We start from the raw sequence: 24,508 nt of genomic DNA on the forward strand, positions 1-24,508 counted from the left end.
CAAAATACGAAGAATAAATAAATAAAGCCGGGCGTGGTGGCACACGCCTGTAATCCCAGCACTCGGGAGGCTGAGGCAGGAGGACTGTTTTGAGTTCGAGGCCAAAGTGAGCTCAAGGTCAGCCTGAACTGCATAGCCAGACTCTGTCTCAAAAAAATAACTAACTAACTAACTAACTAACTAACTAAAAGACTGAAAACTGCACAGGAAGGTCAGTGGGGAAATACAGTACTTGCCCAGTGTGCAGGGGCCCTTGGTTAGTCTTAACACCTACTCCCTCCCCGTACTTTCCGGGCGCTTTTAACTTTATTTCTTGCCACATTCATCCATGTGTGCACCTTCACATACAACACGTCCAGGGGTCTCCACAGGAAAAAACTGCACCACCAGAAGATAATAAAACTGGCCCTCAGGTCTCCAGCTGGGAAAGCCTGAAGCTAGATTTAAGGGCTCCGGCGGGGACCTGAGGTGATTCCTCCCGAACACGGGAAGACGTATGATTTGCAGTCTGGGGCTCCCCATGGAGGGCCACAGTCACAAAGAAGTGGGCAACTTCGCATATCTCCGGCCACCGCAGCCTAACATGTAGACAAAATGGCCGTGCCCCGCGCTGCGTCTACATACGCGTTCCGGCCCATGCTTGAACTACAACTCCCCGCACACTTTGGGCTGAAGGCGGGAGCCTAAAAATGCGCTTGAGAGGGCGGGGCTACCTCTGGATGTGGCTCTAGGTCCTGAGCCCCTCCCCCAGTGAAGGCCTCCGCAGGAGTTTCGGCTTGGTCCCGTTCCCCCACCCTTCCCCGCACTGGCTGACGGGACTCGTAGTTTCTCGGCAACCCAGCCCAACCTTTTTTTTCTCCTAAAGAAACTAGACTTCCAGGTGTGGCTTTAGCGCCTGCGCACAAAGTTGAGGCGTACTACGGCTCCCGGCGGCCCTTGCAGCGCGCGTGGTTGCGTGCTGACGCACTTAGTCGTGCTGACGTGCAGCGCGGCCCAAGCGGGGTGCGAGTGGCGCAGTCGGAGCCTGCTGCGGCCCCTGAGGAAGCGAGCAGGCGTCCGTGTCGGCTGAGGCGGGCGGACCGACGAGGCGAGGCGGTGGCTCCAGGCCTCGAAGGACTTGGGTGGTCGACCAGCGACAGGACCTCTCCTCAAAGGCGGCGGTCGGAGGAGGCGGCGGCGGGTGAGAGGGTGGGGGAGCGCGCGAGGTGGGTGGGGGAGGGGTGGCGGCCCCGGCGCGGGGCCAAAGCGCGCGGAGAGAGGCCCAGGCCTGCGCGCGCAGGCGCGCGTGCTCGCCGCTCTCAGCCTGCGCGGAGGCCCTCCCTTGCTTGCCTCCCCTCCCCCTTCAGGCGCTTCTGGTGCGGGGCCTTCGGTTCCCCCGCCCCTCCCCCATGGCAACGGCGCGTGCCGCCGCCTGCGCTCGGGTTTGCCCCCCCCCTTGACGGAAGGGAGCGTGCGAGACTAGGCTCCTCGCCTCCCCCACGCTTGCAGACGAGGCGGTGTTGGCTCTCGCAACTCCCCTTTTCGGCTTTTAAGTAGCGTGAAGTGGATGGTGTCGGGGGCTGCTTGGGGATCCATTCCTTTGGCCTGGATCCATTCTTCGTCCCCGGCCTCTTACGTTCCTGACGCTCCTGGCGGGGGGGCTGTGGGCCGTTCCCGAATCTCCTAGACTGCGGGGCGCCGCACCGCGCCCCTTCCCCCATTCCTCAAGGCCGAAAATAGTGCTCTACGCCCATCCAGCGCGGGGAGGACCTTGCACTAGGTGGCCTATTTCAGCAGTTTGGACTCGTTAGTATCAGCCGTGAAATTAAGGAAGGGGAAAAGCTAAAAGTCTTGAAAATCAGAAAAAAAAATCCGTATTCAGTTTATCGGTTGGTAAGGTAGGTCATGTGCTCCTTTTGTTTGATACAAAAGTGTTAAAGCTGGGGAGACTTTTGGAGCTTCTCGTTGGGAAGAAAATTCTGGACTCTGGGTGTTCTGGTGTCTTGTTTGAGGGACTACCTGGCGTGAAACTCACGAGCCTCAGTTTCCATTTACTCTTCTCTTCCCTGAATCAAAATTCTAGTCTTTCGTTTCCTTCTCAGTACACTGGTTTAGATCTCTTCCTTTAACGTTGTAGATGTCTGGGTTGCATAGTGTACTCAGCTACTGCAATGTCGCAGTGCTAAGCTAGCTGTACTTAGCGAGGTCCATTTCCTGGACACCCTTTCCACTTAGTATCATTTCCTTCGAGTATCTTAATATTAGGTTTGAAGATACTTTTCTACTTTTATTATTAGTTTGGCATTGTGGTAATTTTCCAAGAGGGAAAAAAAATTTTTTTTTTTTTTTTTGAGACAGAGTCTTGCTATATATAGTTCAGGCTGTCCTGGACTCACTGTGTAGCCCAGGCTGGCCTCGAACTCGCGGTGATCCTCCTGCCTCAGCCTCCCAAGTGCTGGAATTACAAGTGTAGGCCACCATGCCCGGCTCAAAAGGAAAAAAAAATTTTTTTCTTTTTCTTTTTTTTTTTTCCTTTTTGAGACACGGTCTCGCTATGCAGTTCAGGCTGGCCTTGAGCGCACTTTGTAGCCCAAGACTGGTCTCAAACTCCCAACGATCCTCCTGCCTCAGCCTCCCTGAGCCTCCCGAGTGCTGGGATTACAGGCGTGTGCCACCACGCCCGGCTCAACAGGAAAAATTCTTGTCTGTCTTCGCAGCTTTTACTTTCTGCTTTTACTTTGGGTGATTTTTGCATACCCAATCTGTGGGCTCGTTTCTGAAGAGTAGTCTGGCCTTGGAAGTTTCCGTTATTGATAGTTTTCCTCCTTTTAATGCCTGGAACGCTGCTGTGGGTGCCATAGTTTTGTACTTTGGCATTTCCTCCCCCCTTTTCTTTAGTTATTTCCTTAAAATTAGCCAAAATGTTGTGAATTGAGATCCTTTGCTTCAAAGCTATTGGCTTTCCCCCTAAGGAGTGGGAGGATTTTTGTGTGAGGTATGGAAGTATGGGCGAGTGATGAGACTGAAGTATCAATTGCAGGTCAGAAGCATTTTGCAAGGGAGGCAGAAATTACCTGGGATGTGGACCTGGGTTGAGAGTCGAGGAGGATTGATTTTAGAAAATTAAAGTGAGAAAAATGAGGGTTGGGCAATATAGAAACTGATTTCTTAAACTAATTGTTTATTTTTTCCTGAATTTCCTGCTTGCCATTCTGAATTTAGTCTCATCTGTTGCTCCTTTACCCTATGGTATAGTTATCTTTTATGTTGCTTATAATTTTCGTTTGAGTCTCCTGTTGAGATTGGGCAGGGATCTACCTATCCTTCGATTTGGGTGGGAGCAAATGTTCTTGCCAGCAAACATTTCCCCGTACTTTTCTTTCCTTTCTTCATGCTTTAGTGTCTTTTCTCCAGGCAATTACGTGATCTTTTAGTCTAGAATTTTCTAAATGCAGTATTTCATTCAATCCCACGTCTTGTCTTTTTTTTTCTAATTCTGCTATTTTCTGACTTTTTTGGTTTTTTTCTGAGGTAATTTTCTCTGACAGTTGTGCTTTCTGAAACTTTAGAGAGGATGCATTGGAAAAAAGAAACACAGCATATGTAGCAGACAGCCAATAAATCTATCTGAGAAACAGGTTTGGAAGTTCTTCAGAATCCTGCTGTGAAAGATGGGATAAGTTGGGAGAATGGAATTTGGCAGAAGGCATAGTTTAACATGAATGATAAGATGAGATTAGGAGAGAAAAACTAGAAAGTATGTAACAGATTGGTAGGGAAAGTCAGTTGAAGGTTAATGAAAGTGAGGTATAAAGATTCAAGATTTTATAAATAAGCTTTTATTTTAGGGCAAGGAATATAGAGAAAAATAAGGGAACCCTTCAAACAGGAGGCTGGTTTGATGTTTAAATGAGACATTGAATTGAAGGCAGGTAATATTTAACAAGAGCCATTGAGACTTGGAGGAGCTACAAGTCATGTGGTAAATCCTTTTGGGAAGGAAATTGAAGGAATAAATATCAGGCTTGTTGATAGGAGCTATAAATATTTGGAATCAAAGAAATGGCTCCTTCCTTGGGAGATGAAGTATAAAATTACATATCCACAGCTCCATGTGCATGTTGGCCTGTAGTTAAATGTGAGACTGCAGTGGACACTTGGTTTATGTTAACCAGCCAGTCTTAACTGTTCCTATACTTAGGGACCCCTTAGTCCCTTCTTGTGCTTTTACTGGGTAGTCTGAAATTATTAGATGGGTTCTGGGAAGAGTCTTTGGACATGTACTGTAGGCACTTAACTGTTACATGTTACGGTTCTATGTCTAGTATTGGTTGTGTGTCCTATTTGGAGAAGTTAAACATTAGAAAAGTTGATGAAGACACCACTTAGGTATACTGACACCAGTGAAGAATAAAGGGGTACTATAGAGAGATTTAAGAGAAAAGAGGAAAGTGTTTTTCTAGGGTGGAAAAAGAAGGAAATATAAACATAAGGACAAATGGTTCAGAATTCTGTAAAAGCATTGGGAGAAAAGACTGTAAGAACTGTGTTAAGATTTGCTAGAAAGGAAGCAGGGATGAAGGAGGGGGCTTATGAGGAAATAAGAAAATAAGAATGCAGCTAGTAAAGATGTAGCATAAGAGTAATTGTTGAGCGAGGCCTGAAGGAGAGCAGGGACATGGGAGGTGGTAAGTGGTTAGTTTGGAGCCAGGGGCCTGACCCGTGTCTCCCCGCTCCCCCTCAGGAGTGGTGGTGCCCCCCCTGGGCACAGGGCCATGTACAACGGGATCGGGCTGCCGACGCCCCGGGGCAGCGGCACCAACGGCTACGTCCAGCGCAACCTGTCCCTGGTGAGGGGCCGCCGTGGTGAGCGGCCTGACTACAAGGGAGAGGAGGAACTGCGGCGCCTGGAGGCTGCCCTGGTGAAGCGGCCTAATCCTGACATCCTGGACCACGAGCGCAAGCGGCGCGTGGAGCTGCGATGCCTCGAGCTGGAGGAGATGATGGAAGAGCAGGGGTGAGGGGAGGGTTTGGGAGAGCCAAGCACTGAATGAGTGCAGAGCTGGGTATTAGATGGGATGTATAGAGCTTAGGGCTGGTTGAAAGAGGCCTGGAACAGAGTTGTAGGGGAGGAGGTAAATGACTTAAAGAACTGAAAAGAATTAAGACACAGTGCAAAGTAGGAGATAAAGAAACTGTACCTGGAACATACATAGAAGCGTAAGGAGTCTGTAATTTAGATGGATGCACGGGGGAAAGAGGGCCATTGAAGAACAAAAATGGGGCATCAGAAAATCAGATGAGGCAGGAAATGAGTTAGGTAGGCTGACAGGTGTTGTCATTTGTAGGAAAGAAGTAAATGGATTTAAGGATTGAGGCTTGGAAAGTAGCAGAGGCAGAAAAGTAGGATTTTGTAGAAAAATAGGAATTGGAATACTCGAATAAATACCACGGAGTGGGTAGGGAAGTGAAAGTTTGGTAAAGGAGCACACTGAGGAAGAAAACCTTTTAGAGCAGTGGTTTTCAAACTTCAGCAATGATCCTTCTTTTACATAATACATCTTTGGAGTCTCAGGAAGTAAAAGATCTGTTCTTATCAAAGTTGGGGAGGAGCACTGGGAACTTTGCCAGCTGACTTTCCTTTCTTGGCCCCTGAATTGTAGCATGTTTAAAATCCACTGTTCTAGAGGACATAGTGAATAGAGGGAAGAAAAATGACGAGAAAAGATCAGAAGGATGGGACTTTTGGGTGACAGTGAGTGAAGAAATTCTGTGTGTGCACGGAGAAGGAAGGGACCCTGTTGGGAAGAGGAAAATGTAAACCTGGGACTGGGGAAGGTGCTCTGTCAAGCTCTAATCCAAAAGGAATTTGTCCTTTAGGTACGAGGAACAACAAATTCAGGAGAAAGTGGCGACCTTTCGACTCATGTTGCTGGAGAAGGATGTGAATCCTGGGGGCAAGGAGGAGACCCCAGGGCAGAGGCCAGCGTGAGTGTTGAGCTCTCCCTTGGTTCCCTCTGGACTCTGTACTGCTGTTGCTGCTGTCTTCTTTACCCAGGAGTTCCCCCCCATTTTGTCTTCCTTATCCCATGGCTATTTGGCTTCTGCTTGTAATTCTGAATGTGGCTCTGCCTTTTGCTTCTTACCTCCTTCAGAATTTTGGCTTTTTGTTCCTCTAGGGTAACTGAGACTCATCAGTTGGCAGAATTAAATGAGAAAAAGAATGAGCGACTTCGTGCTGCTTTTGGCATCAGTGATTCCTATGTGGATGGCAGTTCCTTTGATCCTCAGCGTCGTGCTCGAGAAGCCAAACCTGCTCCTGAGCCTCCCAAACCTTACAGGTATTTAAGATCAAGAAACAAGTACTAGCTTCTCTTTTTGGTTTTAAGCACCCTGCTTTGCTTTTTTTTGTGCATTGTTACTACCCAATTCTTGATATTTTGTTCTGAGGTTCAACTATCTTAAGAATTTGTCCTACCACCCACCTTTATTTATCTTTTTCCAGCCTTGTCCGGGAGTCCAGCAGTTCACGCTCACCAACCCCAAAGCAAAAGAAGAAGAAAAAGAAGAAAGATAGAGGACGGTAAGTTCTTAATATACAAAGGACCAATTTGTGATATATTTTGTAGAAATTGATTCTGCTTTCCTGGAGCAGGTGGTATCTATCAGAAAAGTCAGGAAGAAGGAGTTAGCATTTCACATCTTAGCTGGGAGAAGCTTCTTAGCAAGGATTGAATCTGTACATTTGTCAGCTGGCCAGCAGCATTTTGGATTTCTGGAATTTTGCTTTTATTTTTAGATGGGTTGATTTAAGGAGTTACTATCTATTAAGAGTGAAAAAGCCCTGGGCCTACAGCTGAGGTATTGATGCTATTAGGCTTATTAATCATTTTGAGGATGAATTGTAAGTGGGAGGACCAAGGAAGAAGCCAAGCAGGATGACCTTGGTTTTGAACCCATGTTTAGCAGGTCAGAGAGCAGCTCTCCTCGACGGGAGAGAAAGAAGAGTTCAAAGAAGAAGAAGCACAGGTATGCAGAAGAAGTACTTGGAATAATTGGAGGTTTACTGAGTTCAGGCCTACATGTGGATTTATGTTTCTTGTTTGTTTCTCAACAGGTCAGAATCTGAGTCAAAGAAACGGAAGCACAGGTAAGAGCTCTTTGGCTTGTAAAGGAGTATTGGAACATGGAAGTGGGAATCTATTGCTTGAAGACCTTGCTTGCTTTTCTTTTTTTCTTTGAATGCTCTTTATTTGACCAGTGGGAGGTTGCTTTTTCTATAGTAAAGCTACTTTATTGATCTTTCCTTTTGATTTATTGATCTTTTCTGGTATCAGCCTCTCAGATCTTTCCATCTCATTTTTAGTTTGGTTTCCTTTTTTTTTTGGTTTCCTTTTTAAAACATTTCCTGTTTAACAACTTGCCTTATTCCCCAGGTCTCCCACTCCAAAGAGCAAACGTAAATCTAAAGACAAGAAACGGAAGCGGTGAGTGAATTTGAGGGGAATTTGCTTAGTAATTAGATGAGTGTGCTCTTGGGGGAGAGGATAGAATCTGTCATGTTTCTGAATGGTAAAGGGTTGAGAGATGGTTAAAGAGAATCCAGTGTGACTTTCTCTTGAGCTGTGTGGTGGTTTTCCTTCAGGTCTCGTAGTACAACACCAGCTCCTAAGAGCCGCCGAGCCCACCGTTCAACCTCTGCTGACTCTGCTTCTTCCTCTGATACTTCCCGAAGTCGGTAAGGGGTAGTCCAGGAGGAAGGGGGGGGTGAGGGAATGGTGGGTTAATCAACTTAATATTTATTGAGCGCCCACGGTGTGCTAGGCGCTGCACAGACCATTCGGAAGACACGGTCCCTGCCCTCTAGGAGCTGACAGGCTAAAGCAACAGGATGGACAGACATATACATTTCCCCTTCTCTTTTTTTTTTTATTTTTCATTTTTTTGTTGTTGTTTTGTTACGCTGTATATGGACTGCCAGAATAGGGGAGGGGGGGTCTGTTCATTGTGTCTGGGGGAGGAAGGAATCCTTACCCTGGCTTCCTTAATCGGGGAAGGCTTCCTGAAGGAGGTGGGCTGAGAGGTGAGTTGTGAATGAAGCAGGTAGGGAATGGGCCTGGTGGCGGGCTTGGGGATGTTTGGGGGAGGTGAATAAAGGGGAAGAGGGAGAACATTTTTTGGGGATTGTGTGTTAGAAAGACAAAGAACAATGTTGACTGAATTTGCATTTCTTGAATGATTTGAGTCATGTAACTATGAAGGTCTTTTGGAAGAGGGTTGTGTACAGTTAGAGTTGGATAGAGTTGGGGGAGGGGGTCTTCTGTTCTCCCTTGAGCTGATACCCCTGCTTTCCTCCGCCATCCATTAACTCCTACAGGTCTAGAAGTGCTGCAGCTAAAACCCATGTAACTGTCTTGACTGGACAAAGTCCTTCCCCTGGTTCAGGATGCCAAGGGGTGGGAGATCCACCTTCCAGTGAATTAGGTACCACAAGTACACAACGGCCTAACAGTCCAGAGATAACCACAAAGCAGCCTAGCAGCCCTTATGAAGACAAAGATAAAGACAAGAAGGAGGTATGTTCCTGAGTTTTTGGATAGGTGTGAAGTGAAGGGGAACACCGTCCCTCCAGCCCTTACCAGGAATTGAATCTAGGGGCTTTACACTAAGCTGTAACTCCAGCTTTTTTACTTTCGACTTTAAGATGGAATCTTGTAATCTTCCAGGAATGGGAATCTTCCAGGCTGGGCTTGAACTTGTGATCCTCCTGCTTAAACTTCGCAAGGTTTACAGTATTACAGACCTAGCTTGATGATCATTTACTCAGAGTAGTGAGATTAGGCTGAGAATGACGGCATGTGCCTGCAGTCCTAGCACTCAGGCGGCTAGGGCAGGAGGATTGCTGCAAATTTAAGGCCAGTCCAGAATACATAGTGAGATGGTCTCAAAAAGATAAATAGTAGTACTTTCCTTGTGCATTTCTCTTTCGCATGTGAAGTTCTCAGTATATCTGCAAATATTTTATAATTGTGACGGGATTGTGAAGACTTTAGAAGCAGATTTCACTAGATACTAAGAACTAGAACAAAAGTTTAAGCCATTTACTGTTTCATTACATGCTGGTGTAATGTATTAAAATTTTTCAGCCCACTGGGTTGGTGTCATCGGTTTGAAAACACTGTGGAGTGGTCTCTTCAGTAATTTCCTATTTTATGTCCTGTACTTTATTTCTAAATCCTGATTGTATTTTCTGCTTCAGCTTCTGTGATATAACTTCTGATTGGTCTGATCTAACTGCCATTTTATCCAAATCAAGGGCCTGTCCTCCTCAGAAATTTTATCTGCTTTCTGTTGCATTTGAGTTACTTACTGATTTGGTACCAGGAATTGAACTGACCTCACGCTTGCCAGGCAGGTGCTGTGCCGCAGAGCTGTATCCCCAGCCCTGCATTTGAATTATAGTCAAGGTTTCTTAGTTTTAGTGTTGTTTTTGCTTGAACTTTAGTCGTCTTGGTCAGTTTTGTACTCCAGGGCTGACGCTTTAATATAGGGTGGGTATCAGTGCATATTAGGAAAGTACTGTACCACTGAACTATATCCCTAGTTCTTGGTCAACTTTTAAATTTTTCATGTAGAACCTTGTATAGTTGGATATGGTAGCATACACCTGTTGTTACCTTAGCCCTTGGCAGGAGGGATCACCATGAGATTGAAGCCAGTCTGGGCTACATAGTTTTTTAAAGACCAGTTTGGACTACACAATGATATCCTGTCTCAAAAAAACTAAAAAACAGTTTTCCTATGCTGCTTGTTTGCTTTTTTTAACATAGTTATTTTTCAAGGATGAGGTCAGGTGCCATCCATTTTAGGAAGCTGTTCTTTGTTACTATTTATAATACCATTTTGGGGGTTACTAAACATTAATACTGTTAGCATGCCTGAAGCCCTGAGTTTAGTCCCCAGTAGCCCCCTTCACCACCCAGAAAAAACCCAAATCATCTTTTCCTCTTTTTTGGGGGGCGGGGGGGTCTTTTTGAAACAAGGCCTTGCTGTGCAGTTCAGGCTGGTCTTGAGCTCACTTTGTAGTCCAGGTGGATCTCGAACTCCCAACGATCCTCCTGCCTCAGCCTCCCAAGTGCTGGTATTACAGGCATGCGCCACCACAGCCAACCCTTTTCCTCTGGTTTTTTTGGGGTGTGTGTGTGGAATCTTTTGTATCTTTTTGAGACAGGGTCTCACTGTGCAGTTCAGGCTGGTCTTGAGCTCACTTTGTAGCCAAGGCTGGCCTCGAACTGGCAACGATCCTCCGAGTGCTAGGATTACAGGCATGCGCCATCACACCCTGCTTCTCCTCTGTTTTTAGAGTACTTTGCAGTAGTGTTTTTTTTTTGTTTTGGTTTTTTTGAGACAGGGTCTTGCTGTGCAAGTTCAGGCCAGCCTTGAGCTCACTTGCCTCAGCCTCCCAGGTACTGGGACTATAGGCGTGCACCACCATGCCCGGCTTTTCTGTTAATTGTAGTGCACTTTATCTTTTATTTTGAGACAAAGTCTTGCCAAGTTACTAAGTTCCCCAAACTAGGGCTGGATTTTTTTTTTTTTTTGAAGTAGTTCAGGCTTGCTTTGAACTCACTATGTAACTCAGGCTGGCCTTGAACTTGTAGCAGTCCTGCCTCAGCCTCTCAAATGCTGGGATTACAGGCATGCACCACCAGGACTGACTAGGGTTGGAATTGTGTTCCTGCCTCAGGCTCCCAGAGTGCTGTAATGACAGATTGAGTGTCACCACGCCTAGCTAGGTTATAAGACTCTTTAGGTCATAGATTTTATGATCTTCATATGTTCTTCCCATTGTGCTTTCTATGGCGACGTCTTAATACAGCTGTGGTGAGGCTCATTGGTATTATGGGGCGGGTAAAAGAAAAGTTTTCTTGCTAAGGGTGTTGAGATTTTACAGGTGATGATGAAGTCCTGGTGTTTATTTACATACTCCCTATTCCTGCTCTCTCTCCCACTCTTAGAAATCTGCAGTTCGACCTAGCCCCTCTCCGGAAAGGAGCAGCACAGGCCCAGAACCACCAGCTCCCACTCTGCTCCTTGTTGAGCAGCATGGCGGCTCCCCACAACCTCTTGCAAAAACCTCAAGTCAGGAGCCAGTGAACCCCCCATCTGAGGCCTCCCCAACCCGGGGCCATTCACCACCTAAGTCTCCTGAAAAACCTCCCCAGTCATCATCTTCAGAGAGCTGCCCACCATCCCCTCAACCTACCAAAGCTTCTCGGCATGCCAGCTCTTCCCCTGAAAGCCCTAAACTTGCACCAGTTCCTGGCACCCGTAGAGAGATTTCCTCTTCTCCCACATCCAAGAATCGCTCACATGGCCGAGCAAAGCGAGATAAATCACATTCTCATACCCCTTCTCGTAGAATGGGGAGGTCTCGTAGTCCTGCCACTACAAAGAGAGGGCGATCTCGGTCTCGAACCCCTGCTAAGAGAGGTCATTCTCGGTCTGTGTCCCCTCAGTGGCGTAGGTCTCGGTCTGCACAGAGGTGGGGAAGATCTAGAAGTCCCCAGAGGCGTGGCCGTTCTAGGTCTCCTCAGCGACCAGGCTGGTCCAGGAGCAGAAATACCCAGAGAAGAGGCAGGTCTAGGTCAGCAAGGCGAGGCAGGTCACACTCTAGATCTCCAGCCACCAGGGGCAGATCTCGTTCTAGAACACCAGCCCGGCGGGGCAGATCTCGTTCTAGAACACCTACTAGGCGCAGGTCACGGTCTAGAACACCTGCCAGGCGCAGGTCACGGTCCAGAACACCAGCTCGGAGGGCCAGGTCTCGGTCCAGAACACCCGCTAGGCGCAGATCTAGGACCCGGTCACCAGTAAGACGGAGATCCCGTAGTAGATCTCCAGCCAGGAGAAGTGGTAGGTCACGCACTAGAACTCCAACCAGGCGTGGACGCTCACGCTCCAGAACACCAGCCAGGCGTGGACGATCGCGCTCTAGAACACCAGTTAGACGAAGTGGTCGCTCACGATCTAGGACTCCAGCCAGGCGAGGGAGATCTAGATCTAGAACACCAGCAAGGCGAGGAAGATCTCGGAGTCGAAGCCTAGTTAGACGTGGAAGATCTCACTCTAGAACACCACAGAGAAGAGGCAGATCTGGCTCGTCATCAGACCGGAAAAACAAATCCAGAGTATCTCAGAGGAGGAGCAGGTCCAACTCAAGCCCAGAAATGAAAAAATCACACATCTCAAGGCGGAGCAGATCTCTCTCTTCACCACGATCCAAAGCAAAATCTCGGTTGTCTTTGAGGCGAAGCCTTTCAGGGTCTTCTCCATGCCCTAAACAAAAATCACAGACCCCACCTAGGCGCAGTCGCTCCGGATCATCTCAACCTAAAGCAGAATCTGGAACACCACAGCGAAGTTGCTCTGGTTCTTCACCACCACCTAAACAGAAATCTAAAACACCATCAAGACAAAGTCGTTCCAGCTCACCTTACCCTAAGGTGAAATCTGGAACACCACCAAAACAAGGGTCTGTAGCAAGTCCCCAGAACAATGAAAAATCTGCAACGCCACAAAGACGGAGCCGGTCTGAATCATCACCTGACCCTGAGATGAAATCTAGGACCCCTTCCAGACATAGCTGTTCTGGTTCCTCTCCACTGCAAGTGAAATCTCACACACCTCCAAGACGGAGTGCATCGAAGTCATCATCTCCTCAGCCTACAGTAAAGGCAATACTGTCACCACGACAAAGCCATTCGGGCTCTTCTTCTCCCAGTCCTAGTAGAGTGACATCCAGAACACCACCACGGCAAAGCAGATCAGTGTCTCCTTGCTCCAAGGTGGAATCTGGATTGTTGCCAAGGCACAGCCATTCTAGATCTTCCTCACCAGATGTCAGAATGCAACTTGGAACTCCACTGAGACTGAGTCAGTCAGGATCTACATCACCATATCCCAGAGAAAAACCTCAGACTCCACCAGGGCAGAATCTTTCTGAATCAAAGTCACCATGTTCTGTGGAGAAGTCTAAAGACTCAGCAGCACAGAGTTCCTCTGAATCATTCTCCCTCTGTCCAGGAGTGACATCTAGCACACCACTAGGAGAGAGCTATTTCAATTCCTACCTGCAGCAGAAAGGACAACCTGAAGTTTTGCCAGATACACAGTCTGATACTTCAGGTACAGAAGTGAAACAGGGTCCCATGGAATCTCCATCTCTGCAGAGCAGATCTCAAACACCACCTAAGGGTGGCTGGTCCAGGTCCTCATCTCCACCCACTGAGCTGGCATCTAGATCTCCAACAAAACAAGATAGAGGCGAGTTGTCAGCAAGTCCTAGGTTGAAATCAGGAATGTCTCCTGAGCAGAGCAGGTCCCCATATCTTGCATTAGACTCCAAATCTCTTCTGGGACAGAGCAGATTGGAACCTTCTCTTGAATCAAAAGAGAAAACAAGCTTATCCCTTTATGAAGATATTACTGTTACCACATCATCTCCCAGACCAAGAGACAAATTTAGCCCTCCTGTGCAAGATAGGCCTGAGTCTTCACCAGCTAAAGACTCACCTAGAATCCCTTCAAGGGAAAGAAGTGCTGCTGGATCACCTTCAGATACAAAAGACCAAAAATGTACTGTACCAGAATCACACAGTGAGAAATTAATGGAGGTGATAGAAAAATCTGAGCAACCTTCAAACCAAGTCCTGCCCCATGTGTCTCCAGAGCTTAAAGAAGTGGCTGGAAGTACCTTTGAATCATCTCCTGAAGTAGAAGAAAGGTCAGCTGTGTCATTGGCTCTTGACCAGTGTCAGTCACAGCCACCTATGGAAGCAGAAGTCCCTGCACTGACCACCTGCTGGGGAGGACCACATTTTTCTCCAGAACATAAAGAACTGTCTCCTGGGGAGAATAGTTTTGGATCACCTTTAGAATTTAGAAACTCAGGCTCTGCTGCAGAAATGAATACTGTATTTTCTCCTGAAGTTAAAGAAGATTTGAATGGGCCTTTCCTTAATCAGCTGGAAACAGACCCAGCTGTAGATGTGAAAGAACAATCAAGGTCATCTAGACACAGCAGTTCTGAGTTATCCCCAGAAGCAGTAGAAAAGGCAGGGATGTCTTCAAATCAGAGCATCTCGTCACCTGTACTTGATGCTGTACCAACAACACCATCAAGAGAAAGAAGTAGTTCTGCATCTTCTCCTGAATTGAAAGATGGTTTACCTAGAACTCCATCAAGGAGAAGCCGGTCTGGGTCTTCTCCCGGACTTAGAGATGGGTCTGGGACTCCATCTAGGCACAGCCAGTCTGGGTCCTCTCCTGGAATGAAAGAGATACCTAGAACCCCATCAAGGGGACAAAGTGAATGTGATTCTTCCCCAGAACCAAAAGTGTTGCCTCAGACTCCTAGACCAAGGAGTCATTCTCCATCATCCCCGGAGCTCAACAATAAGTGTCTCACCCCTCAGAGAGAAAGAAGTGGGTCAGAATCATCAGTTGAACCAAAAACAGCAACAAGGACTCCCCTTGGGCAGAGAAGTCGATCTGGATCTTCTCAAGAACTTGATGCGAAGCCCAATGCATCCCCTCAGGAAAGAAGTGAGTCAGACTCTTCTCCAGATTCTAAAGCCAAGACACGAAGCCCACTTAGGCAGAGGAGTCATTCTGGATCATCTCCAGAAGTTGACAGCAAGTCCAGAACTTCTCCTCGGCGCAGTAGGTCTGGCTCATCCCCTGAAGTTAAAGAGAAGCCAAGAGCAGTGCCCAGGGCCCAGAGTGGTTCTGATTCCTCTCCAGAACCCAAAGTACCTGCCCCTCGGGCCCTTCCCAAACGCAGCAGATCAGGTTCATCAAGCAAAGGTCGAGACCCAACTGAAGGAAGCAGTAGTTCTGAGTCCTCTCCAGAACACCCACCCAAATCAAGAACTGCCCGAAGAGGCTCCAGGTCCTCACCAGAGCCAAAGACAAAGTCTTGCACACCACCTCGACGTCGCAGCTCTCGATCGTCTCCGGAGCTAACTAGAAAAGCAAGGCTGTCCCGTAGGAGCCGCTCTGCCTCCTCATCACCAGAAACCCGCTCTAGAACTCCCCCAAGACGCCGAAGAAGTCCTTCAGTATCTTCTCCAGAGCCAGCTGAGAAGTCAAGATCACGTCGCAGGCGCTCAGCTTCATCTCCACGCACTAAGCCAACTTCAAGGAGAGGCCGTTCTCCCTCACCAAAGCCACGTGGACTGCAGAGGTCCCGTTCTCGCTCACGTAGAGAGAAAACTAGGACAACCCGACGTCGAGATAGGTCTGGTTCTTCTCAGTCAACCTCCCGGAGGAGACAGCGGAGTAGGTCCCGGTCTCGAGTCACTCGTAGGCGGAGGGGAGGCTCTGGTTACCACTCAAGGTCACCTGCCCGCCAGGAGAGTTCCCGAACTTCCTCTCGTCGCCGGAGAGGCCGCTCTCGGACACCACCTACCAGTCGGAAGCGTTCTAGGTCACGAACATCACCGGCCCCATGGAAACGCTCTAGATCTCGAGCTTCTCCGGCTACTCACCGGCGGTCCAGGTCCAGAACACCCCTGATAAGTCGACGTAGATCCAGGTCTCGAACCTCACCTGTGAGTCGGAGACGGTCAAGGTCCAGAACATCAGTGACTCGACGAAGATCTCGATCAAGAGCATCCCCAGTGAGTAGAAGGCGTTCCAGGTCCAGAACACCACCGGTAACCCGTCGCCGTTCAAGATCTAGAACACCAACACGCCGAAGGTCCCGTTCTAGGACACCACCAGTGACTCGGCGAAGGTCTAGATCTAGGACTCCACCAGTGACCAGGAGGCGATCTCGAAGCAGAACCTCACCTATTACTCGCAGAAGATCAAGATCTAGAACATCTCCAGTCACTCGAAGGAGATCTCGATCTCGAACATCTCCTGTTACTCGAAGAAGGTCCCGCTCTCGAACATCTCCAGTGACTCGCCGCCGCTCAAGGTCTCGAACACCTCCAGCTATTCGGCGCCGCTCTAGGTCTCGAACACCGTTGTTGCCACGGAAGCGTTCTCGAAGTCGCTCCCCACTTGCTATACGCCGCCGTTCTAGGTCCCGTAGTCCACGAGCAACTCGAGGCAAACGGTCTTTAACAAGGTCTCCTCCAGCCATCCGCAGGCGTTCTGCATCTGGAAGTAGTTCTGATCGTTCACGATCTGCTACTCCTCCAGCAACAAGGAATCATTCTGGTTCTCGGACACCTCCAGTAGCACTCAATAGTTCCAGAATGAGCTGTTTCAGTCGTCCTAGCATGTCACCGACTCCTCTTGACAGATGTAGGTCACCTGGAATGCTTGAACCCCTTGGCAGTGCTAGAGCACCCATGTCTGTCCTACAGCAGGCCAGTGGCTCCATGATGGATGGTCCAGGTCCCCGAATACCTGATCATCCAAGAACATCTGTGCCAGAAAACCATGCTCAGTCCAGAATTGCACTTGCCCTGACAGCTATCAGTCTTGGAACTGCTCGGCCACCTCCATCCATGTCTGCTGCTGGCCTTGCTGCAAGAATGTCCCAGGTTCCAGCTCCAGTGCCTCTTATGAGTCTCAGAACAGCACCAGCTGCCAACCTTGCTAGCCGAATTCCTGCAGCCTCTGCAGCTGCCATGAACCTAGCCAGTGCCAGAACACCTGCCATCCCGACAGCAGTGAACCTGGCTGACTCGAGAGCACCAGCTGCAGCAGCAGCCATGAACTTGGCCAGTCCCAGAACAGCAGTGGCACCTTCAGCTGTGAACCTTGCTGATCCTCGAACCCCTACAGCCCCAGCTGTGAACCTAGCAGGAGCCAGAACCCCAGCTGCCTTGGCAGCTTTGAGTCTCTCAGGCTCTGGCACACCCTCAAATGCTGCAAGTTACCCTGCTAGCTCCAGAACGCCTCAGGCTCCAGCCTCTGCAAACCTGGTGGGTCCTCGATCTGCACATGCCGCAGCTTCTGTGAATATTGCTAGCTCCAGAACACCTGCAGCCTTGACCCCTGCAAGTCTTACCAGTGCTAGGGTGGCTCCAGCATTGTCTGGTGCAAACCTCACTAGCCCCAGGGTACCCCTCTCTGCTTATGAACGTGTTAGTGGCAGAACATCACCCCCACTTCTTGACCGAGCCAGGTCCAGAACACCACCATCTGCCCCAAGCCAGTCTAGGATGACCTCTGAGCGGGCCCCCTCCCCTGCCCCAAGAACGGTTCAGGGTCCTTCACAATCTATTCCCTCAGCACAGGATCGACCTAGGTCCCCAGTGCCATCTGCTTTTTCAGACCAGTCCCGTGCTTCAGTGGCCCAGTCTGCCCCTGGAGCAGGGTCTCAGTCCCTTTCCTCTGGGACACTGACGAAGACCTCAACCTCTGCTGGTGATCACAATGGCATGCTCTCTGGCTCGGCTCCTGGGGTGGCCCACCCTGAGGATGGGGAGCCACCTGCCTCTACTGGGGCCCAGCAGCCTTCTGAATTGGCCACCTTGCAGCCAGCGAAGGAGCGGCGGAGTTCCTCCTCCTCCTCCTCCTCTAGCAGCAGCTCATCATCATCATCATCCTCGTCGTCCTCGTCCTCCTCGGGCTCCAGTTCTAGCGACTCAGAGGGCTCTAGCCTTCCTGCTCAACCTGAGGTGGCAGTGAAAAGGTGAGGGGATTTGATTTTGAGGAGTCTCTGGGGAGGTGTTGGATGTATTAAGGGAGTGGGGAGGGAGAAACTATATCACAGGTTCTTGGCTTTTTGAAGAGATACGGGGGAACTTTGCCCCTCAAGCTGGGGTAGAAGAGAATGCTGGGGTGGGGGCTACGGGGGGAAGGGATGGGACAGGTAAAAGTCTCCAAAGATTAATTCTCTAGAGGATAATGATAAGTTTTCCGTCTCTACAGAGGACAGAACTAGAGGAAATGGACTTAATTTTACAGCAGGAGGGATGGCAGTTAGACCTCAAGAGGAACTCCCTGGGCTGGAAGGATCTTCAGAGGTCATCCCATCCCTCTCCCTGCCTCCAGGCAGGACGGCCCCTCCCCAGCCAACCTCCACTCACAGGGGCCTCCCCAAGCTGCGGCTCTCCAAGGAAGGAGACCACCCAGCTTCAACTACCACATCTGAGCCCAGAGGCCTTATTCCTCCATCAGGGACATTCTTGAGGTTTAACCTTGATCCCTTGTGCTGCGGGACCCAGCCTGTTGCTTGTTTTAGCAGAGGTCTGGTTGCTTCAGGCCACTGCTCTCCAGAGAAACGCTCACTGACTCCGCTTCCAGGGCTCCAAGAACTCCCAGGCCTTTCTCAGGCACCCCTCCCCCACTGCCATTCCTCCAGGCCAAGGAAGGTAGGGTTGGGGCTGGGGCGGCTTGTTTCTTTGTGACACTGCTCTTCTCCCACAGGGTCCCCAGCCCCACCCCAGCCCCAAAGGAGGCTGTGCGAGAAGGACGTCCTCTGGAGCCAGCCCCAGCCAAGCGGAAGAGGCGCTCTAGCAGCTCCAGTTCCAGCTCCTCCTCTTCCTCTTCCTCCTCTTCCTCCTCTTCCTCTTCCTCCTCCTCCTCTTCCTCCTCTTCTTCCTCCTCCTCCTCCTCTTCCTCCTCTTCTTCCTCATCCCCCTCCCCTACTAAGCTGGCCCCTCAGGCCTTACCCAAACCTGCAAGCCCCAAGAAGCCAGCCCCTGGGGAGCGGAGGTGAGTGCTGCCTTGCCTGGGGTGGAAGCGGGCATGGGGGTGACTTCTCCAGAGCAGGGACCCTAGGTGAGGTCCCTGCTGGGGTGCTTCTTGTAGACTTTGATGTCTGGTCTTTTGGGGAGGAGTTGGGCACTCAGCACTCCCCACCATTCTGTGGTGCCCTCTTCTGGTAAAGGGCTGCACCATTCGATGGGTTCTGAAGCTGGAATTGGGAAGTCCTAGGTTTCTTCCTCCCTCCCTTCCCTCCCTTCCCCCCTGTGCAGCCTGGTCCCAGGGATTCTAGCTCTTAAGTTTCCCCATTGCTGCTGCAGGGCTCTGGGCTGGCCACCGTCATCTTCTCCCGACTCTGTCCACAGCCTCCTCCCTGTCTCCCTGCCTCCACGCCATTCTCTTCCACACGTAGCCAGAGGGATCTTTCTAAAACGCACATCTGGTTACTTCCCTCCACTCCACAAATCCTTCCGGGACGCCCTGTGGCCTTCAGGATAAAGCCCCACCTCTGCGGGAATGGCGTGTGAGGCTCTTCACCAGCTGGCCTTGCCCACCCTGTGCTCCTCCTGCCCGCCCCCACACATGCCCTGTGCTCCAGCCACACCCAGCGCCTTGCAGTCTAAGGAGAGCCCCATGCCTTTGGACATGCTGTTCCTTCTGCCTGGAATTTCCTTGTCCGCCTGGTGAACTCCTCGTTCTGCAAGACTCCACTCAAAACAGCACCTTCAAGAAGACTGCCCTGCCCCTTCCCCGCCTTGTCCACGTCCCCCTACCCCTGGGTCCCCAGCCCAACGCACATCCATTCCTGCGGGGCTGTTTCCCACACATGGGGCCCTGTGTTCCTCCCATGCTGGCCTTCTTCACTCCCAGACTGAGCTCCTCCAAGGGCAGGGACTGTCTTTATCTTTGCATCCCCCGCTGTACCCTGGGCCCTGCCCACTGGGGGCACACGGTGGATGTTGTGCGGGCGGATGGGTGAGTGCGGACAAAGGTGGGTCTGAGGCTGGCCCTGCGTGGTGTGAGGTTTGGTGGTCAGGACCTGGGTGGGTGGTCCTGAGTGCTAGCTGGTGGGTTTGGAAGGGCGTGGTGCTATGGGGTCCTACTCTGCTCTCCAGGTCCCGCAGTCCCAGGAAACCAATAGACTCCTTACGAGACTCGCGGTCCCTGAGCTACTCACCTGTGGAGCATCGGCGTCCCTCACCCCAGCCCTCACCACGGGACCAGCAGAGGTATGGCTCAGAGCAAGTGTTAGTAACTGGTCTTATCTACCATCTGATTCGTACAAAAAATGTTTAGAGTAAGAACGGTCTCTTCCATTTTGGGGTCTGATGGTAGTTCTGTGTTACAGCAACAGTGAACGGGTTTCCCGAAAGGGCCAACGTGGGGACAGCCACTCTCCAGGCCACAAGCGCAGAAGAGAGACACCTAGCCCTCGGCCTGTGCGACACCGCTCATCCAGGTACATTACCCTGGAAGGCCGCACCCCTTATAACAGCTGTTAGTGGCGGGGGCAAGGCCATGCTGGGGAGTTGAGGGCTGGGTGGAGCCCTTACGTTGATCCTGGTCTTCTTTGTTGCAGGTCTCCATAACTATTTCGGGGAATTCTACCCTCCTCTGGAGCCACAGGGAGTGCCCCCCTCTTCCCCAACAGAGCCGTGGGAGGGGTCCTTGTCTGCCCTGCCAAATCCTGGCAGCATCTTGGGGGGAGGACTGTCCTCCCTCCCTTTTTTCTTTGTTCCTGTGAAATGTTAATCTCTGTGAGTTTTTCCTGGTTCATGTGTTTTGGGGGGTTTGGGGTGGGAGGGAATGTGGATAGGAGTTGGGGGAGGAGAGGATGCAGTTCAGGACACCTCAGCCTGAAATCAGAAAGGTCTTGCGAGTTTGGGGCCCCCTTAGATCCTAAGGGTGATGGTTTGGTGCTTGAAATTGTGTGAGGTGTTCTTGGAAGGGGCAGTTTGATTTATTTAGTTGGCCCCTGACTGCCCCATGAAGTTGTGGCCCCTCCCCCAACTTTTCTTCACGTTTCTTAAAAGGCATTTTGGTTTTTTAAAATCTGTACAGCAAGAGCAACTTTTTCTGTCAAATAAAAATGAGAAATGCAGGATTGGTCTATAGACTTTAAGTGTGGAAAGCCACCTTCTACCCTCCAAAAGTCCCCAAGGCTGTGTGGGATCTCCTGAGGGCCTCAGGAATGTGGTTCCCCTGTGGTTCCCCTGTAACCCACTCTCAAATCAGAGACATTGGCTCTAGGCTACTGGTGATTCTGACCTTTGCCTCTCAGCCTGGAAGGCCTTGAGCAGGATGAGGTTTCTGGGAGTGCATGGGCAAGGGTGGAAGGTGCTTTGAAAAAAGGGGATCATCTATCTCATATAGCACCAGGCTGGCCCAAGGGCTCACTTAGTCCTCCTCTTAAGAAGCAATCAGCTTGGCCTGCAGGGTGGCTCCAGTACCATGGTGCCTTTAAGTGGGGCAGACTGGGCCAAAATCAGCCAAACAACAAAGCAAGTAGCGGGTATGCAGCAGTTTGAGGAGTGGGCAAACAGACCCATCCCAGGGAAAGGTAGTGCCTTGAGGAAGTCGGGGGGGGGGGTGGGGAGTGAGAAAGAGGCAGCAACCAGGCAGAAAGCCAGATGTCTTTTATTGGGGCAATGGGCCTTGGGGTGGGCAAGGGCCCTCACTGCACAGCTTGTTCATTGGCGCTGCCTCCGGAGTCCTGAGGCTTCATCACATCTGGAAGTTCCGGTGGGCTAGAGAAGGGCTCAATGCGCAGGGCCTCAAAGGTGTCATCTGTTGAAAAGGGACAGAGCTGAAGAAGATGCTCTGACTCCTGTCCCACCAGGGCCCTGACATTCACCTTAGGTTTGAATCTCTCCAGGAAAAGTCCTGACTTCCCACCTCTAGCTGCCTAATGTAGTGGGGCACTGAAATGTTTCCCACCCTTACAAGCTCACCAGTCCCCCAAGCCATTCTGGAGCCGTTTTCCTCATTTGCATTCATCAACCCATGAGCAGAATGCTTACACCCACCTCCTTTTCTGCCTCCACATGTTCACCCAGAATTTTATTATTCCATTACACCTTTACCAACAAGTCAGAGATTGCTTAAACTTTCCCATGGCTTCTACCCGTACCCTGAATAGGATCTTAAAAGTCCTCCTGGTCTCTCTTCTGTCATTTATCTCTAACGCTCAAACCTGTTCCCTGTTCTACATCAGGTTCTTTCCTACCTCAGGGCCTTTGTACCTCCTGGTTCCAACAATGGCTTCCAGTTCCCACTGCTGCCCTAGCATAAAACAAATGAACCTCACTTTCACCTATGCTTTTTTTTTTTTCTTTTCACATAAGTGACTCATCCTCCACAGTTGTCAGTTGATCCTCCCCTGCCACCCTAAAAGCTTGGCACGTAAGGAAAATGTGTTATAATCAGAGAATTGGTATTGTGGGCGAGCTGCAGCTGGCACTTAGCAAAGAAAGGTCAGCAGTGCTGCCAAATACCTTATAATGCACAGGACAGCCCTATATTGAATTATCTGGTCCCAAGCCACAAATCTGCAGTGTCAGTTCTTTCACTGCCTGTCTTGCGGTTGGTCTAGTCACTGCCACTTTACACCTGATTTAACACTGTCATCTCCCTGAGCAGTTTGGGGCTCAGAGAAAAGTCTGTCTCATTCTTCAGCAGATAATGAATGGTGTGACACCCAGTCAAGGCCCAGGAAGCTAATACTGATTGGCCAGCTGTACCCAGAAGTGTCTTTTTACAAATGAAGTAATCCTTATGGGGCCAAACAGCTCACATCACCTATCACAACAGCCACCAAGCACTTGCCTGAGGGCTAACAGTAATGCAGGGTCACCACCACATCCTTCATTTTTAAATCTACAAAATGGCACTATCAACATGTTCGAAGTCTTGAAGGGTAACTTTGCTCAAATTAAAGAGAAAAGGCCACTTCTGGAAGAATGCAGCCCTGGTTTCACTTAAGAAGCAGACAGCAGACCAGATGTGTGTTCAGCCTCACTTGCCCCCTTACAGGGGCACTCTTGCTGAGTGTGGTGGTGCATGCCTGTAATCCCAGCACTCGGGAGGCTGAGGCAGGAGGATCACTATAAATTCAAGGGCAGCCTGAACCACGCAGGGAAACTATCTCAAAAAGACAAAAAAAAACCCCAAAGGGTCACCCTTGTGAGAGGCCTGAACTGTACAATCTCATCAGCTATAAACTACCTCAGTATCACCATGACTTCTACCTGTGCAGTGCTTCCAGCAGATGGGCGCCTAGGGTGTTTGGGCTCAGGCTGCTGCCTTATGAGGCTGGGCCCATCACACTCCACTGTGTTACTGGGAACTCCAGGCTGGTGGGGTGGCCACCGAGCCCTGCCCTGCCCTCTTACCTGCCCGGAAGGCCAGCCCCACTGTGGCTGGGGCCTGTGGCCTTGCTGTCTGGCTGGTAAAGCCACACTCTCCCAGCGTTTTGCCATCATCTAGAAGCTGGTCATCCTGAAGAGAGAAGAGGAGTCTTAGGTGAGGTCTCAGGAAAGCCAAGGCCCACATGCTTCTGGCCAGCAAGTACGCTGGAAGTCAGGAAAAAGAGCCCAAGTTTGGGTGACACCTCAGAGTATGTCAAATACTGATTCTAAGACCTTATGTAAGAACTTCAAAACCTTCAAAGGAAGGGCTATAGAATCTGGCTTTTCCAAACTCTTCCAAGTGAATCTAATTTAGGACCCATCAGTCTAGTCTGCAGACACACGGAGCATGGATTTGATTCTTAGCTGTTACCTTTTTTTTGTTTGTTTTTTTTTGTGACAGGGTCTCGCTGTGCAGTTCAGGCTGGCCCTGAGCTCACTTTGTAGCCCAGGCTGGTCTCGAACTCACAAAGATCCTACCGTCTCAGCCTCCTGAGTGCTGGGATCACAGGGGTGCCCCACCATGCCCGGTTTACCTATAATCTGGAGTAACAAGATGGAGCATTTTTTTGGGTCAAATTTTCCCAACTATAAAATAGAAATTACTGAAATTCCCAACTCAGTATAACCAGAGATTTCAAAGTGCTACAGAGATGGAGAAAGCACTGGATACGGGATATGGCAACTGGAACAGCCGGAGGCAGCAGGAGGGGCCATCAGGAAGAAAACACCAGCAAGTGTCAGGGACAACAGACCTTCAGATTTGAAGCTGAGGCTCTATTTCCCCACTTTCCAGCTGAAATCGGGTCACTGCACTTAAGTGATTGACTTCATGCTGCTAGGAGACCTGAATCGAAGCCTAATGCATCTGATCCCCTAATGAGGATCCCAGTAGCCCCGCCACCCTTACTGCACGCCCGCAGTAGGCTTGTAAGAGCGGGTCTTCCACAACATCAGCAAGAGCTTGGCGGGTAACACAGTTGACCTGGGTAAGCATTGGGGGGACCTGACCAACCTCCTCAGTGCATTTCTCTGAAAGCTCCTCACCCCCAGGGGCGGGATACCGGCGGGTCCGCGGGCAAACCAAGGATTAACGGTGACACAGTTCAGATGCAGGCTCTGCTAGGACTTCGCGCTGGGGAACACTACTCCGCCGAGCCAGTTTCCCCAACCATAGACTAAGGCCGAGGGAAGCGGCACGGAGCTGGGTACGGGGCTCCAAGCCGCGGGGACCGTCGGCGCGACCTGTGGGCCCTGGCGGGCGCCACTCGGACCCCACTGCCCCGCCTGCTCGCCCGCCGTACCTTGTACAGCCTCTGCTCGTCGGGCGGCCGCTTGAGGATGCCCTCGACGATGCGCTTCAGCTCGAACACAGTGCTCGACTCCTTCGCGTCCGTGAAGATGGTGGTCTTGTGGCGCCGGATCATGAGGAACACGTCCTAGAGGCGACC

At 50.3% G+C, this 24,508-nt stretch overlaps 2 protein-coding genes across 6 annotated transcripts; one reads left to right on the forward strand and one right to left on the reverse strand.

Moving 5' to 3' along the window:
- The first annotated feature begins 950 nt into the window (after positions 1 to 950).
- Positions 951 to 20,753, forward strand: Srrm2 (serine/arginine repetitive matrix 2). 5 transcript variants are annotated; one of them, XM_005391396.2, is made up of 15 exons: positions 954 to 1,180; positions 4,724 to 4,996; positions 5,860 to 5,967; positions 6,159 to 6,320; positions 6,485 to 6,562; positions 6,946 to 7,008; positions 7,097 to 7,129; positions 7,416 to 7,466; positions 7,625 to 7,717; positions 8,357 to 8,555; positions 10,998 to 17,635; positions 18,373 to 18,660; positions 19,767 to 19,880; positions 20,000 to 20,110; positions 20,231 to 20,753. In XM_005391396.2, the coding sequence occupies exons 2-15, from the start codon at positions 4,755 to 4,757 to the stop codon at positions 20,238 to 20,240; spliced, it is 8,190 nt and encodes a 2,729-aa protein (XP_005391453.1). In that variant the 5' UTR covers positions 954 to 1,180; positions 4,724 to 4,754; the 3' UTR covers positions 20,241 to 20,753. The 5 variants fall into 5 exon arrangements, with proteins under 5 accessions (XP_013373276.1, XP_013373274.1, XP_013373275.1 ...); XM_013517820.1 differs by lacking the exons at positions 20,000 to 20,110; positions 20,231 to 20,753 and having other exon boundaries at positions 953 to 1,180; positions 18,972 to 19,860; XM_013517821.1 differs by lacking the exons at positions 20,000 to 20,110; positions 20,231 to 20,753 and having other exon boundaries at positions 953 to 1,180; positions 19,017 to 19,860.
- A 513-nt stretch (positions 20,754 to 21,266) lies between these two features.
- Tceb2 (transcription elongation factor B (SIII), polypeptide 2 (18kDa, elongin B)) lies at positions 21,267 to 24,496 on the reverse strand (the record flags this gene model as incomplete). The annotated part of the gene is given in 3 exon segments (XM_005391402.2): positions 21,267 to 21,438; positions 23,043 to 23,148; positions 24,362 to 24,496. Coding segments are annotated over 3 exon segments (354 nt in total), but the record flags the coding sequence as incomplete, so codon positions are not given.
- Between the last annotated feature and the right edge of the window lie 12 nt (positions 24,497 to 24,508).

Source organism: Chinchilla lanigera, unplaced genomic scaffold, assembly GCF_000276665.1.
Source record: "Chinchilla lanigera isolate Chin_1 unplaced genomic scaffold, ChiLan1.0 scaffold00041, whole genome shotgun sequence".
Classification (NCBI taxonomy): domain Eukaryota; kingdom Metazoa; phylum Chordata; class Mammalia; order Rodentia; family Chinchillidae; genus Chinchilla; species Chinchilla lanigera.